The sequence below is a fragment of the Acyrthosiphon pisum genome, chromosome A2, assembly GCF_005508785.2.
Source record: "Acyrthosiphon pisum isolate AL4f chromosome A2, pea_aphid_22Mar2018_4r6ur, whole genome shotgun sequence".
NCBI lineage: Eukaryota > Metazoa > Arthropoda > Insecta > Hemiptera > Aphididae > Acyrthosiphon > Acyrthosiphon pisum.
This window is the reverse complement of record NC_042495.1, coordinates 119,169,818-119,188,146: the sequence shown is the minus strand read 5'-3', so window position 1 is coordinate 119,188,146 and position 18,329 is coordinate 119,169,818. Positions and strand designations below refer to the sequence as shown.

General features: G+C 29.0%; 1 protein-coding gene across 1 annotated transcript in view; it reads right to left on the bottom strand.

Annotated features, from left to right (window-relative positions):
* Positions 1 to 18,329, bottom strand: part of LOC100570667 (acid sphingomyelinase-like phosphodiesterase 3b) — a 75,875-nt gene that overhangs the window by 43,091 nt on the left and 14,455 nt on the right. The window contains exon 2 of the mRNA XM_003246206.4: positions 10,661 to 10,765. Coding sequence (XP_003246254.2) covers positions 10,661 to 10,721 — 61 coding nt within the window. The 5' untranslated portion in view covers positions 10,722 to 10,765. The remainder of the gene's footprint in view (positions 1 to 10,660; positions 10,766 to 18,329) is intronic.

The window sequence follows — 18,329 nt, the reverse complement described above, 5'->3', positions numbered from 1 at the left end:
TAATATTATACAATCACAACAAAATAACTAAAATAGTATCCTAGGTTTTTAATATGTAATTTCGTCCAAATTTGTACTTAAAATGACTATAAAAATAAACTGCGTAAATGTATTTTTTAGATTTTTTGGTAACAGAATTAATTACTTACGTGGAATCTTGTTTTAAATTTTCAATTCTTAGATACAAAAATTGAACATTTTATAAATTTTTAACTACAAAATAATTTTTCAAATTAAAATTTGATAAATGTTGTCAAAATTTGATCTTTAAATGCTTATAAAAAAAAATTGTGCCTATGTATTTTTAATGTTTTTCAACTGATATTGTAACAATATATCAGGAGCTTTGTATTAAATTTATACACTTTTTGGCCCAACAGATAAAACTTTATTGATATTTATAGAAAAAAAAAAACTAAAAAAATTGAAAACTTACAATGTCCGTAAACAGCTCAAAAAGAGTCAAATTATTTTAAAAATTTTATCGTATATATAAAATGCTAATATAAACATTCAGTGAAATTTTCAAGTTTCTACAGTCACTCGTTTTTTAATTACAACAAAATAAGAAAATCGTTACGTAAGAAATCCAGTGAATATCAAATGTTGTAAAAATATGAATTTCAAACGCCCATAAAAATTTAATTTGAGTTTCTTATAGACATTTTTTTTTTTGGTAAAGGTAGATTATACTATAAGGAATCTTGTATTACATTTTAAAATAGTTTTATTATTTTACAATCAAATTTAAAAAGAAAAATTTTTATGAATTTATAACTCGAAATAATTTGCAAATTTTCGTGATTTTTCCATATTTTGTCATTTTTTGAAGTTTAAATGCTTAAAAAAAAAAACTGTGACTAACGATGAAACAATATACTAGGAGCCTTCTATTAAATTTTCAAGCTTTTTTAATCAATAAATAAAATTTTATTGATATTTTTAGAAAAAAAACTAAAAAAAAATGGAAAATAAAAATGTCCGTAAAGAGCTCAAAATACATCAAAATATTTTGAAAATTTTATGGTGTATAGAAGATGCTAAGATAAACATTCAGTCAAAATTTCATGTACCTACGGTAATTTTTTTTAAAGTTACACCAAAAACCAAATTCAATTTTGTGAAAAATCGATTTTGCGTAAAAATTCCCGTTTTTCGTTAATTTTTCTTTTGTTTTTCCCGGCGCTTTTGAAAACCACTGGGAAATTTAAACTTTGACCTCCCCAATGCACCAACGATATTCACTTTCTGATCGAACAAGATACTGAAGTTGAAAATCGTAGCATTATTTCGACTACTTATCGTGTACACAGACACAAAAAAAATAAAAAAAATAAAAAAAATAAAAAAATAAAAAAACACACATCATTGTAAAATCAATACATTCATCGTTCCACTCAGAATTTAAAATTTAAAATTTAAAATAGTTTGGTCAGACCCGAAAAAAAATTTCGAGTTTGGTTAATTCTCAAATATCTGCAGGGTTCAAACTTCACGTCGGCGTGGACATGGGCGGAGAGAAGGTTGCGAGAGTTTATGACCCACAAAAGGAATAACTTAGGGACTTGGACTGTTGCGGTGCATCTTTTCACGAAGATATATTTACAAAAAACCTTCCAATATATTTTCTAAAGATTATATTTTGTATAATAGATTTATATTATAAGTGTGACAAGCTGTAATATAACAGAATATTAAAATTTATCAAAACGCGAAAATAGTCACATTTTTTTGGTGTACTATAGACGTCTAACAGCTTTCCCCCCGACGTTACTTTTTCATTATCAGCCCGTAACGCATTTTTATGTCGTTCGTCCATCACACACGATAATAAGATACCTTTCCTAGTTTTATTGCGAAAAGAAAATCTTACCGTTGCCAGGCAACGCCTAATAATAATTGTTTATTTGATTTCGACCACAGATTTTTTTTTATATATACGCAAAAGTAGCTAGTGTGATATAACGGTTATATAAATTCGGGCGTAGTACCACTAGCTATAATACATATTAATATCAAATTACCTTTTGCGTGAAAAACCGAACATTTATTAGAAATTAATGTCATATACGTCGTACATCTGTGTTGTGTAATAATTTTCATCCGACTAAATGTATTCGATATAGATATAATATGTAGCTTACGCGCATACGTATTATAGGGCTTGTTGAAATAAATAAACATTACGACTGTTTCCCAGTCATTATGTATACACATATTATTATATGTATAATATGCATTGTGATATTATGTGAACACTCCGGCTAAAACATAGTGTCGGATAAAAAAAATAAAAAACACAAAAAATATGCACACGAAATTTCCCATTGTTGTTCAAAAGAATGATGGCGAAAATGCATAATCACCAATTTATATGTGAAACGACGGCATATTATAATATGGCTGGATATAAAATATATCTGGAGTTATTTTGATATCGGCTTGTGTGATACGTGTATGGATTACACATTACCATATTCATATCCGATAGTGGTAATGGACTCGAAAAGGATAGTTCGCCCAAAAAAAAAATGTATATATATATATAAATACGGTATACATAAAAGGAAGAATGTAAAAACCAAAATGTAGAAGGACGTTGTTGCGGTAACGCGTAACAGTAGACTTTTATTATTCATCCGAATATACTACAATAATTTATGAAAGGAAAAAAACCGCTCTACGAGACAATATTATATTAATATTATAATAATATACATTAAACATTATACACATGTATACAGTTGTTGTTGACGTAAACAATATTAATATATTATTATTATTATTATTATTATTATTATTATTAGGCGTAGATCGCGTCGTACACGTTAATTTTGTATACGAACGATAAAATAAATATTATGCAATTGGACGTTTACTGTTTTACCGTATTACAGTATATAATATAGGTTACGGTCGGTTTGGGGGATGTTAACCGTGTCGGGAATTAAACGCGATAATGATACGGTAGGTACGCCTACCTACGCGCTAGTATAATAAATAATTTGTCTAATGCTCTGGTCGCGTCGTTGTTACCTGGCTGCAGGTATCACCGGTTGAAATGCGAACGAATTTCAACACCCCCTCCCGCGATTGTGTTTCAATTTTTTTTCAACAAGAGTCAAATTTCATTCATGTCAATAATGGTAAAACTTACGAAAAAATAAAAGTCCCGAAGCCTCTACAAATGAGTTTATCGAACTCCGACCGTATAATAACGTGGACAAAGGCGTTTTTTGGGAATGGCGGTTTAGGCCGGTTAGCGCCGGTTTTATGCGCTTCGATTGAATCTCTTTGCACTTTTTTCGAGCTAAGCAAACAGCGGTTATCGTGGTTTACCGTCTAAGCTACACTTTTGTTATATTTTGTTCAAAAACGACATGTCACCGTATACCGCCGAGACCACACCAAAACCGCCAAAACCGCTAGAATATTAAATAAAGGAAACACTATAGGGAGTAATTATTATATTGCTATCCGTACTCAAAAGCCCAACGAGGAAGCGTTTTTGAATTAATCTCAATGCTTATCGAACGCCTGTATAAGCAGGGGTATGACACTTCCCAAAATCCTAATGCAATTTGAATAAAGTGGGGGCATGGCCTTGAATTCTTATGGGCACTGTCGTTTTGATATTAATTATCAGAATCAGCTGACGGCTCATATTATCATAATTTTCAATCATTGATACCATTATAATACTTTTAATTTTTCTGTTTTTAAGTAACGTTTTAAAGTAGTCAAAATCGTTCTTGTAATATGACGTAATAGTCTTTAAAACATAATTATACATTAATTATAGGAACTAGTTTAATCAACAATTATTCATACCTTTCAAAATCGTTTATTGTATAAAAAAATTGTTCATAACAACCTCCCTAACCTCCAGGTACCCTAATTTAACTTCGATACCAAACCTTCAGACATCTGTATCAAGCAGAGTGTCTCTTCTATATTGTTCTGTGATATAAGTCCACAAGCATTTCACGTTTACCACCATCGGAAACGTAATAATTTTAGAATACGCAGAACCATTGTTTGAATTGCTCGTTGTCCGACACCAAGACGTCGACCACTGCAATACTATCCATGTTTTTTTTTCTTTCGATTAAAAATTTGGTCTCATTGTTGTCAGGAAAAATATAATTATTATAACATAATTATTTCATTCGTATTAAAATATAATAATTAATGGTGTTTAAAATAATATTCATACTTTGAGATTTCAATATTAAGATGATGTATATAACGTTTTATTTTTAACAATTACTATAAATACATTGATCGAAGTTTAAGATAATCATATAAATATATTATAAAACAAATTCTTCAACGATTTATTCAGGTTCATTCGAATGAAACGAATTCGAAACTCTTTCGTGCACTTTGGTGCAGCACACTTAAATGCACAATATTGTAATGGTTTTTTATACGTTTTAAATGTATTAGCTTATTTTAGGATTTATTTATTTATTTGTTTATTTATTGTTTCACTTGTAAACGTAAACATTTCAATTTTCAAAAAAATTACTATTGTTATAAAAACTGTTATTATTAGTTATTACTCAATATAGATAATGTTTAATGGTTTAAAGTATGATGCTGATTAAAAATTCGAATTTATAACGGATTCCACTCTACTTCAAACAGAGGTACTTTAGTCTCGTTCAAATTAAAATGTTTTGTTGATTGTATTTATATAGTTAAAATAACATTAAAGCTCTTTCATTCAATAATACAATTATATTTTAAAAATATTATTTTTATACCTATACATTTTGCTTTTCAGTTAATAGATAATTTCTGTCATACATTTGAATTAAAATCCGAAAACAACTTATTTTAGACAACAAAGTCAATTTTATAAGATTGTTCTTACAACATTACCCATTCATGACACAAGTTGGCCATTTGTAAAAATCGATTATAAAATCAATTTATGATATGATAGCATAAAATTAAAAACAATATATAATATATAGGTATGTAATAATGTATATATTAGTATTATAATATATCACGTGGAAATTAATATAATTTATTTAAGTGATATTAAATTAATTGAGAAACTCTCTGAAAATTCCAAAAATAATAGTTCTTACCTAAGTATAAGTACGTTGAATTTGAAAAAATGTATTACTTTAAATTTAACATCTACGTTTTAATTTTTTAGTATCATTTTACTTGTTGGTGCGTGGTACATCTTAACGTCTGTTGGACATTTCAAGATAAAAAAAAAAAGCTGAATTTATAACCAGGATCCGTCAATCAACGATTTTTCTTCTTTTGGTTTTCTGAAAAAAACATTACAATGTCATCGTTTACCCACGCTTCAGTATCACCATCATCAATTGGTGGCATCTTGGCCAGCAGTTTAAAGCAGTTTATCGACGAAACTCAACGACGTCATCGATTTACTGATGACGGAGGTGTGGACAAAACGGTTTTTGGTTCGACACACCGTCTGTGACCACTTTGATTTATCGGCAACTCCTCGACACGTCGGAGATCTCAATGACGCGGTGGTTACTCAACTTGTAGCAACTACAGGTCGGTGAGGTATTTACCTCATATACTGCACAGTGCACATGTTCCACTAACGAACTCACTGCAACAGCAAACGTCAACTCGCGTTGACTGATTTTTTCTTTCTTCCACGCTGTGTAGGTACCTGTACCACAGTGTAAACACGTGGAGGCCGGTGGTTTACATTTTGTGGTCGCTGATACCGATACGAGTGTGTGTGTGTGATGAGTGTATCGGTGGGTTGGAAAAAAGGCACCCGCTTACCGGTCGAAAAGTTTGGGGTAGTTTTCCTTTTTTCCTCGCTTCTTTTGTAAATTCCAATCTATTTGATATTATACGGTGGCAGCGCGAGTTTTAAGGGTGTCGGAAAATCTCCCATAAATCACCGGGAAAGGTTTTATTTTTGTTCTGCTACTCAGATTAAAACTTTACACCCCGGCGGCATTACTATTACGGTTTCATTGTTTTGGGATCTGTGTTTGTTTATTTGGTTGGTGTTGTGTTTTCAACAAAAATCGAGATTGCGATATTATTATACTCGATTTTTATGGTTTCCGAATGTTGTTCACGCATCACCTATTATTGTATCAAAATAATTATATTATTTTTTTTATTTTCGCTAATAATATTGACACGAGTGTAGTTATTTTGCATAACCAATGCGCCGTATTGAGATGTTTATGTTTGCCACCCATTTATTACAGGCTATAATACACTTTACTACACTGTATGATAATATTATTGTGAACATTATGTTTCTAGTTACCTATTTAAACATTGGTGAATTATTATTAATACGCATAAGATGTGTGTACAAAATTAAATTCTGGTATAATAATTAATGTTTTTGATTTTTAAATTATAAATTCTCATTATTTAATGATTTAATAATGTAGCTATATAATAGAATGAAATAACCATACCTTACTCCCTGTAGTTTTTTTTAAACTAGATTTTATATTATTGTTGTGAAAAATATGAGATATAATAATTCTCAAATACATATAATATAGTTGATTGCATTTTATTACTCTACTTGATACTTTACAGTTATTATGATTATAGCACTTATGTGGAATTCTCAAACTAAACCGTTCGGAGTTTGCCTACAAGTGTACAAGACGTGTTGTTGTTTTCCAGAAAGTAGAAAATCCTCTTCGAATAATTTATTATAAGCGCTTGATATACGTCTCCTCGACTGCCGGTACCTTAAGAATAATCGATATACGTAAGAGTATTCAATCTAAATCAGCGTAGTGACTTAAGGCGTGTTTTTAAAATGTCTCGGGAGAAAATTCGTCAGGAATTCGGTACGCGACTATGACATGACGGCAACTTTCGCTCCATTAAAGTTCTTGGTCGAAATTTGTCAAACTCAGAGTATCTAATGTGTTTAATATGTCGTCCCGATTCTGCAGCGTGTATATATAGTACGTACATGACTTAAGGCCCAACCGGCTGTTGTTGGAGTGGAATATAGTAAGCGTAGCGAAGAAAGATTTCGTTTAAAAGTTGTCTAAAGTTTCGGCTGGATAAATTTGTCGTACATGTAATAAGATTTATCTTCAAAACAATCGAAGCAGTCGGAAAACCGTATGAGAGTTTTCGGATAGTCTGTTTAATCGATGTCATTTTCTCTCCCTATCAATCTTTTTAATTGTCTATTTTTCCGTAAAAATCTAATAATCGTATTTATATCATGATAATACTAGAATGAAAGTATACATACAGGCACGCATATTCGTTCATTCAAACAGAGGGTTATATGTCATAAAAATTTTGAATTTGATAAATTTTATTCTTGGGAAATACATTATAATAACGGTTCGTACATCACATAAGCAGTACCCAACGTACACATAATTCACCGAACAAAATGTGTGACGTACAGTTAGGATTTTTTTTCGTAGTATTATCATGAAATATTTCCAGTATTTCATAACGTGCGTGCAGTATTGTCGTTGCGGTGTCGTCGGTAAGATTGTTCGTTTTTTTCCTTTTCGAAAGAAAATATCTCGCGTGCCAATGGTTTGCAATTAAAATGAAGTATCGTCGTTTGGAGAGCACTTTGAAAGTGGTAGGATAGTTTAAAATTATAAAGAGAGAGAAAGAGAGTGAGTGAGAGAGCGTGAACGAGTAAGACAATCGATGATATAATTATGTCAACGTCACGATGAGGGCAAAGACGACTAAACGGGTTTTGGTAGAGATATTTTCATACAGTTTTTATGATAATAATAATAATAATAATAATAATAATACTAATAATAACACTATGGTGCGATAGCAGAGTGACAAGATATGGTGGGCGGGTGACCGGAATCGTTTCCGCCCTCGATCGCGTACTTTAAATGAAAAATAGTGACTTCTCCCGCAGACGACGGTATTATATTTTAATATTATGTATACAGCTAGATCAGTTGTTGAGGTGTGGCGGTGGTGGCGGTGGTGGCAGAGGCGCACCCGATTATATATTATTATATATGTGCTGGTCGGCGGTTGCAGTGGAAACTCTCGAAATCGGATATTAATATACGACGCCGCATTATGTTAGGTTTAAACGCGATACGATTCCGCCGCCACGGGTTCTGCCCGATATGACGCCGGTCTGCAAACGTTTTTAAGCCTCTTAGTAAATTGTTAAATTTATGTACAATATGTCGCATTTTCCAATGATATATTACGTGCGGCCTACGCTACAGCGTAGAATTATTACATTATTATGGCACAGTCGTGTTTTGTTCGCCGACCATCGCAACGACGGCGGTCGTTTGCATTTTGTCCCGAACTGGCCTGGTTTAAATAAGACCATACGGAGACACACGCTCGCACACGATCAGTTTACGCTACAAAAACATTACGGCGCCTGGGAAATGTTACTTTTAAACGTTAAATTATTATCAAACTGAATTTAATTTAAAGGCTCTTGTTTCTACGAGAAAACCATTCATTTGGTAGATAATATAATATGGTTGGGGTAGGTAATAGAAAACATTACATGACCCGTTCACCTAGTTACTTCTTAATACACGTCGAATGTAAAATTAAAATAGGCGATCTAAATAATATTTAAGTTATCTTCCAACCGTTCACGCCGATCGACGGTTAAGCAACGATTTTTGAAAATTTCGTGTGCCCCTTGGTTTCGCATCTTCACCCCAAATATTATACTCGCATCAGATGCATCAATAATCCAAACCTTATACTATTAGATTCAAGGACGTCTGAACAGTTCAAATTCAATCAATATAATAAAAATATTATATTATTATACAAGTTAACTATTCTTAAGGTAAATACTCAATTTTTAAAAAATTATTCATGTACCTAATTGGTATTTTTTTTTTACATAATTGTTGAACACATCGATATTATTACTATTTTTATCGTTTCCATTTTAACTTTTTAACTTTATTTAATGAAATATTGACAGTACCTACCAATACATTTTAAATATCATTATATTCGGAAGCAGAATATTTTTCTGACAATTTCAACATATTATATTAAATCAAATTTATAGTTAAATATTTTTATATTTATAACTTTTAAGAAGTATCGATGTAAAGATAAGATGAGTGGAAATGAATATTACAGTGGTATCATGGAAAAAGTTGGCCCACTGCTCTGTTCTTATAAATTTTCAATAGGTTTTGCAACTAATGAACTACCTACTCGTATTAAATTCGATATATGTAGGTAAAACTATATTATCAGAACTTTGTAACATAAAATTATAAATTCAGACTACAAATCAATAAAATAAAACCTCTAAAAAAATATAACGGTAACAAAATATTATGATATTACAAAATTGTTTTTATAATTGCTTCTTCAAACAAACAAATTCGTTTATACTTTTTGAAAAAAATAGTTTTAGCCTTTAAAAGAATCAACCTATATATAAGATATTAAATTATAAAGGGTGAACTTCAACGCTCAAAATTGTCAATTATTATTCAATATAATATTATGATGTAATACTACCTATATATAGATGACACATCAAAATCTATATACATATAGGAAAGTGTACTTTAGCAATAATCAATGCAGAGCCGAACCTATTTGAATTATCGACTAGAAATTTCGAGGATAGATTTTTATAATAATTTCATCGGGTACTAAGAAAGGATTTGTCGAAATTTGCATTTTAAAGAGGTACTCAAACAGGGATCTTGAGGTTCACGATGTAAATTGGAAATTTTATTTTTATTTATTTTTTAAATAGTTTCTATTGGTTACAGTCTACAGTAGAAATTAGTATTTATTTATTATTGGTTTCCATTGGTTATTTGGGCAGATCAGGTACAAGCTAACAGCAAATTAAATTATTGAACATTGCAGCAAGTTACACCCAAAAACAGTTGAACAATCATAATTTTCTTAAATTTCAATTTTTTACGGACAACGGAGTAAACACGGCACGGGTTCAGCTTGGTATGAATGTTTGTGTGTAGATTAAACCTCTGGGAAGAAGACAGACTAATTAGGAATGGTTAAATTTGGTTTTTTTTTATTCATCTGATATTAGTAGTTATGTTAGGTTAGGATTTTGTATTAATTGATTATATTAATCCACCATAGGTGGAATACGACAAACTTGGTATAACTTTTATACTTCAGATTTAAATCATACACCTACGTACAAACAGCACGAGGTCCGCGATCTACCGTAGGTAGATTGCCTACCTGATAATATACTGCTGCGAATCAGAATTTTTATTCCGGGAAACGGAAAAGTTAAGATTAATTTTGAAACTATACACCGAATTTTAAATAACGAATTGTACAAAGTTCGATTCATATAGAATTGGTACATTTAACGGGCAATGAAGTGCACGGGATCAGCTAGTATTATTATATTATGTCAATTGCCGAAATACCTAAGGCTGATATTTCTAAATCCACACCTAGTAAATTCGTCGAGATAATAATATTATGTACATATCTCAAGTTTCATTTCACTCTTACCTTTCAGTACACCTACGTTTATATGCGCACAGCAGTTTGATTGGAACTTGGTATGAAAGGGTTAAGAATAAGGAGCAGACGAAGAGGATTAATTGTACGCGCAAAAAGCAGTGTTACGAGGCTTTAATTGCACGATAGTCAATTAATTCTTTCAGCTTACCTATTTTCGATGAAACATTGTTGACGGCTATTGCACAGACAATAAATGTAAAAAACAGCATCACTGCCCGTTAAACCTCCTACAGAGGTTGCATTTTATCTTTCCCTGTAACAGACAAAAACAATACAATTTAAATAACGGCAAATTCAATGGACGTAAATAATTCGTGTTAAGTTAATAAATGTCTGAAACTACCATTTTGTTACCCAAAACACTAAAAAAAACAAAAACAAAAAAGAAACCTGAAGTTTTGCAAATATATTGTAAGAATATACAATCTATTTGAAAACAATTCAATGTTTTGGTCTGTTAATTTATTGGTTATGTTTCTTAATAAAAATAATAATGTTTTTTTTTTTGCCTTATTAGACCGAATAAAATATTAACTTGGTAAATACAATACTTTATAAGACCAGCACAAGTTTAATTATAAATCTGAATTTTACCATAAGTGCGTGTAATTAAATTATTTAAACTGTGTGGTTAATTATGAGGTATGTTTTTTTTTGGTTATATTATTCAAATAACATTTGTTTTACATTATTCAGAGTCATAATTTAAAATAACTTTTATCTTAGACATTTTTGTTACCTTATTTCTCTATTTGTATTGTTATATATTATTATGGTTGTATTTACTTTTCATCCATGTAGTGCTCACATAACTATTCACCGGTATCACGTAAATAGATGAATATACAGTAAATATATTATAATAACCATATAAAAAGAATAAAAAAATATGTTTCAGAGTATAATTCGTAGACTTTAGAGAATATATTATATAGTTCTGTTTTTTTATGCGGAAAAGTATTAATAAAAATCCAAAGCAGTTAAGTAGTAGTTAAATAGTCTGCTATATTTGTTTGTATTTAGTGCGAAGATAATAATATATATTTTGTACAAGAAATATTATACTTAATGAGTTTATTGTGTTGGTTCTTGATACCATTGGAGTTGAATAAACACAGAATTAAAAATAAAAAAAACAAAAAGTAATAATAAACACAATTTTTCAATATATTATACTCAGTAGAACATTGTGTTTATATTTAATTTGAAATGCACCTATGCAATACAACTAAAATAGATGTTAAGCTAGTGGACAAACATTTGAAGTATTATAAAATGAAACACTTTTGATGTTTTCACGAATAGCATTACTTTACACCATTGACGAATTCAAATATTATCAATTAACTATTCTAAGCTCCCTAAAAGTTTCTTATACTAGTACGTTTGGTATTATCCACAGTTATAATACATTGAAACCACCTAACTCATGCACCATGTGTTTTAACGAAATATGTAACTAACATATAACTTATAACAAATTAATTTGACAATAATAAAGCAATGTAAATAAATTTATTCAAGTATTTCTGTATATAATAATAATATTTATATTTATACATTAAATACATCTATCATTGGTTTAAAAATGTTTTAAATACATTAAAAAAAAAAAACACATGAATTATTTGAGAATACATACATGATTTAATCTTTTTATTTACCTAGCTCGAAAATATACGAATCTTAATATTTTACTGAATAATTTTGTTTAACGAGAAACGTGATATTTAAGACTTTACAAATCATATTTATAATATCAGATAAAATGTCAAATAGAACCGAGTGTAGGTTTTTCACACAACCAAGCATTCTTTCAAAAGGATTTTAAGTAAATTAATCAAAACATAACACGTGCTTTACATGGGTATGATTTACATCGTGTTATATAAATATTTTCTGAATAATCTTAACCACAAAACCTTCGTCAGCAGAGTTCATGTGAACGGAAAGTGATTAAATACAAAATTCCGTTTAATTATTAACAAAAGAGGGAGTAAACGACAAAAAACTTTGCGTGTCGTACAGTCTATAATAATTGAGAACATCCCATTGTTATAAAAAAAAAGGATTGTAAGTAATATAGGTAATCACCATGATAATATAACGTTCTGTTTTGAAAATGGTTGAGATAAAGCAAAGTATATAGAAATCTGAAATATCTTAATATCTTAAAAATGAAATCTTCAAACCATGTTTAAAATTTTTTTTAATTAATAATTTTAAAATATGTAGGATTTATTATTTTTTAAACAATTGTTTAATATATTTTATTTATTGGAAAAAAATATCTATAAAAGATAAATTAAAAAAATACCACTTAAACATTTTTTTTTTTTTTTGTATAACATAATAATAAGTCACACAATGTGAATTTATAAAAATATGAAGTTTGTGAAGGACCAATGACAAAACAATATTAAATACACTTAAATCTTTTGTCACTTATAATTCCATACCTACAAGATTTATAAATGTACAGGAAAAAAATGTTTGTCTATCGAGAATATTTACTTTGCTTGTGCTAATATTTATTTTGGAAAACTATAGAAACGCTTTAAATCCACCAGTTTTTCGTTATTATTGTAACGTGCAACATGCCAAGTATGCTTATAATAGAATGATAGTATACATACCTATACACTATCCTGTGGGTATTATATTAGAAGTGTAATAAAACTAATCCTGGTTCTATCCAAACGTACAAAGATAAGATTTTAATTCGTGTAACGAGTCGTTACATGTTTGTCGTAAAACATTATTACAGATCGTAAAGTATTTAATGTTCGCAAGTCACTAATATTAAAAACTGTTAAAAAACTTTATTTATCACTATTATCGTACTACATCGCACCGAATAACATTAACGTCATTTGTCCAATTTGTTTTCTTCTGTAAATCGGTTATATTTATTTTACATTCGCATACATACACATAATAATATGTATCTACCAGATAATATTGTGTAGGTACAGTATCGTAATCGTTTTATTATTAATTTCAAGTATTTCAATACAACAGTTTGATGGCAACTTGTATTGTATCAACTGCAGTAGACAATCAACGAAGCAACTCATGGCAGATTAAACTAGTGAATATAAATATAAGTGAAGAGAAAACTAGGAGAAATTATTGTGATTTGTGTGCAGAGTGCATTCAAATAGTTCCGAAGTAACTGATTGATAATATTCGTTAAAAACGAAAAAATAAAAAGTATTAAAAAAAACCCTTTGTTGTAAAAATGTCCAACGAAAATAAATCAACTTATAAACGATTGGATTTTGTGATTTACTACTTCATTGACATGTTTTATGGTATCATAGACGGAAACGAAACCTTTTATTTGAAAACGACCCTCACGTGAAAAGTTTTAAATAAATAAAAAAATAAAAGCCTTATTCGAGTTTTTGGGCAAAATTATTAAACTGATTTTCGATTGTATATATTTACATATTTTTTTTTATAACTTCACCTCGTATATAATTATTTAATTAATGATAATGTTAAAAATCCCTTGTTTAATTTACTTTATCTCATCCGGTTTTGTTGAAAAATAAACACTGCGCATAATAAAATATACTGCAATGCCGGAACTCGTATTAATTTCAATTAATTAACCCTGCAACAATTATACATATTTTTTAAATATTTATTTTTTACTCGAAGATAAATTTACTGTGAACTGGTTTACATGACATAAGTTTTTACTCCGAGTGGTTTTCTGTAGAAAGGTTTAGTGATCACTTCGAGTGTTTATAGCTACATAAGAATAAATTAAAATTTAATTTAATAGGTATACATAACATATTATATATTGGTAATTTTGTATCGCCTATTTTTTTTGTCATAAATTATAATGTACATCAATATTTTAAAGAGTGATCGAGTAATACATTTGACTGTTACTATGGCGTAAAGAAAATAACTACAAAAATATGTAATAAATGTATACAGTTATTAACATTTCAAAGATAAAAATCGATATTTAATATTATCGTCCATGTAAACGAGGATATTGCAAAGGAAAAATTATTGAGAGAGAATAAAAATATGTTTAACGTTTTTGTTTTTGCATTTTTCATACAGAGAGACCGTAAAAATATTGCTTTAAACAAAATGTAGCTGTGTTTATAAGACTGTTGTATTATAGTATTTAATCGACATAAAAATATTCGATGGAAATGCAATAAACACTTTGCTTCATAATTGAAAATATCTATGAATGTCTTAATAAACAGAGTTCCATCGATATCAATCTAAATTCTAATATTGATTCAGTGGACCTAATCATCGATGCTTGCAAATGCTGATTCGCCTAAAAAGTAAAACACAATATTCCTGAATAGAAGTAGGACTTATTCCTTTATTTCCAAAGAATAGTATTATTATAATGTGTATTATTTGTATGTAAATATATATTTTCTTTTGGATTTTTATTCATTCAACTCGAGTCCCACTTGATGGATGTCCTACCTTGTAACATCGCAGTTAAGATACGTTTAGAATAAAATACTTTAACGTTTTTGTATAATTTTTTTTTTGTTTTAACGAAGAAATATCGTGACACTTGAATAGTTGTTATTATCTTGCCGCCAGCTCTATAAAATGTTTTCATCCGGAATAAATGTGGTGTATTAAAAAAGATAAGGTAAGATTAGAATAAGACAGAGAAAAAAAATATATAAAAATATGTTATGCACTGCCCTCATAATATAACAACTTCCGAGAACAGGTATTACTTAATTTTTAATGAAAATATTGTTTACACATTTGACTATGTTCAAAGACATAAAACACAGTTTACAACATTTAAAAGTACAATGAGTCCCAGAGTCGAAGAAAAAGCAGCAACTGTTTGTTTTATTTTTGAAAAAAAATAGGCATTATCATAAACACAATACCTACCGCTAAACGAATTATTAAATCATTTTGGGGGACGAGGTGGCCGAGCGGTCAACGCGTCGGCTGCGGTGCTCGCAGTCACGGGTTCGATCCCCGGTCACTGGGTGGCATTTTTCTCCGGGAAAGTCACGGTGTCCGAAGAACAAGTGCCGCCATCCCCCCTAACTCCGGGGCATGGCAGATACCTACGGGTGCCCCATTCGAAAATTCTGCCAAAATACACCCACGTGTAACACACCCCTACCGTCAAAAACCTACTGTTCCACCCCTCCTCCCAATGGCCTAAGTTGCCGCGGGATAATTAATTTAAAAAAAAAAAAAAAAATCATTTTATTTGTACGATATTCATCTTATTCTTAAATAATAACTATATAATAAACGTAGGTACAATATATTATATTATACAAAGTGGTACACCAAGTATGCTCACCTCCATTTTTCCTTTATAAGGGACTTATACAAATTGGGAGTTTTGAAACTTTTATCTCAAAGACCAAATTATTATATTTAAAAACTTATGCAACTCAAACGGTGTCTTGTGATGATAAACAATTATTTTTTTTTTCAAATGAAAAGCAGCATTTTTTTTTACTGTAAACCGCTATGACCAGTGTTGTGCTTAGATAAAAAAAATATTATCTAGATATAGATAAATACTGTAGAAATTGAATTTATCTAGATATAGATAGATAAAATAATTGTTATCTAGATATTTATATAAGGTATTACCTCCAAATTTAAATTTATACTAATAATTGAAAATTAAAATAAATTTGTATTTTTATTACAATATTTACGTAATTAGACAATATTCCAAGCATGCTAAAGATAAGTTGGTAACATATAAAAAAGATTCTGAATAATGCAAAAAAAGTTATTTTGTGATACGCATCTGTATTTAATGAAGTCTTTATTTTCACTCCCATCAAACATAAAATTGCGTACACTTGGTGAAAACTTAAGACCCAGGCTCTAATAATTGACGTATCAAATTTACTTAATTTGTACTGTAAAAACTGTGGTGTTATTGTAATTCTTATTAAATAGTTATACATTTAAACTTTAAAGTTTAAGCCTAATAAATATTTATTAAATTATTTAGTAAATTTAAAGAAATTTTGAATATCATATAACTATATGAGTACAAAGTAACCATTTCCCTTTTTACTGGTATATTACATAAATGCTATATTCCATAGTTTTAGTACAGAATATATGAATAATATATATTATATTTAAATAATAATAATAATAATAATGTTTAGTTTATTGTTATTTCAAAAATTACAATTTAATAAAAACATAATATAATAGAATGTGAAAAAAGTTTAAATCTGTGCATTATTCATAATTAATAATTTTTGCAAGTAATACAAATGAGATTTCGTATTAAGTTATCTATTTTATATTGAATGATAATATTCTAAAATAGTTATTACTAATTATTAGCTATGCATTTTGTGAATTATCTAGATGAAAATTAGATGTCAATTTTATTTTTTATCTAGATAAGATAAAGATATGATGTTTTTATCTAGATAAATTTATCTAAAGCACAACACTGGGCCTGTGACGATAATTTCTTTCTTTTAAAAATTTCAATGATATACTTTTAAATAGTAGTTTTTGAATCATTAATATTTAAGGACTAAAGAAAACAGCTCATAATAAATGTTTAGAATATTATAATTTGATATCTATGATAATTTGATTATTATTGTTATTTCTAAAAATATATCCCAGTTTACCGAGTAGGTACTATTGACCAAATATTACATTTATCTCATATATAATAAGCTGTACCTATTGCTCGACTCCACCCAGTGTCCGGGAATAAATGAATAAATATAAAATACAGCTCTATATTATTGTATTTCTATTTTAGTGTACACCAGATAATAAGTGAATTGGTGTGCCTTGCTTTGTGAGATAATTTGACCTAGATGGTCATTGGACGTGGTTCAAGCTATTCATTAAACTTTGGTGTGATAAGTATCTCTGAAATGTTCGTAGAAATCAGTCGAATAGTTTTCAAGTCTATAAGTTATAATCATACGGTCTATTTTTAAAATTTTTTTATTTTCGCAACCAATGGCCACTTTTTGTTTTATAAACAAAAACACTTTCAATTTTCGTGAGCTAAAAAAAAATGTATGTGTGAGCCACCTAGCACCTTATAGATTGCTATATTTCTCGACAAACGAAGCTATAACAAATAAACACACAATTTAGTTCTAATCGGTTTTGTAGTTTCCAAATCTAAATACCTAATCGAAACGTAAATGTATTTTTATATAATATGTATTTATAGATATATTTAAGTACTATTATTGTTACGTCTTAGGGTTTAAAATTCAGAAATTATTCGCCTGAACTTTTATTTGGTTTCTCCAAAACATTTATTAAAATCTATGAATTAACAATTTTAATAATTGGTAAAAAAATACCGGTAAACAAAAAAGAAAATTATACCACTACAGAATACTCTATAAAATGGTAATGATAATCCGTGCACTCGGAAATATGTTATTTATTTATAACTCGTTTGAATTTTGATTTAGATAGTTTAGATGAAAAAAAAATGAAATGGATATCTAATTAACAATTTACTGAGAAAAAAGATGGTTTTCATTAAAAAAAAAAATAAATAAATTTCCAGCAATCAGAGTCTGAATAAATTCATCATTAAAGAATAAAATGGGTAACGTGCTCAGTGAATCACGCTGTAATACTGTATAATTTAGCCTTTTTATTTAAGTGCTTTTATAAAAAGTAATTATGCGTTATTCGAGCGAGGTGATATACAAAGATAGGAAATTGCAATTTTTTTGCGATTAAATATATTGAAAGGATATAATATGAGTCAACGAATTGAAATTAAATATTCCAATAAATAAGTAGGTACCTGAAAGCTG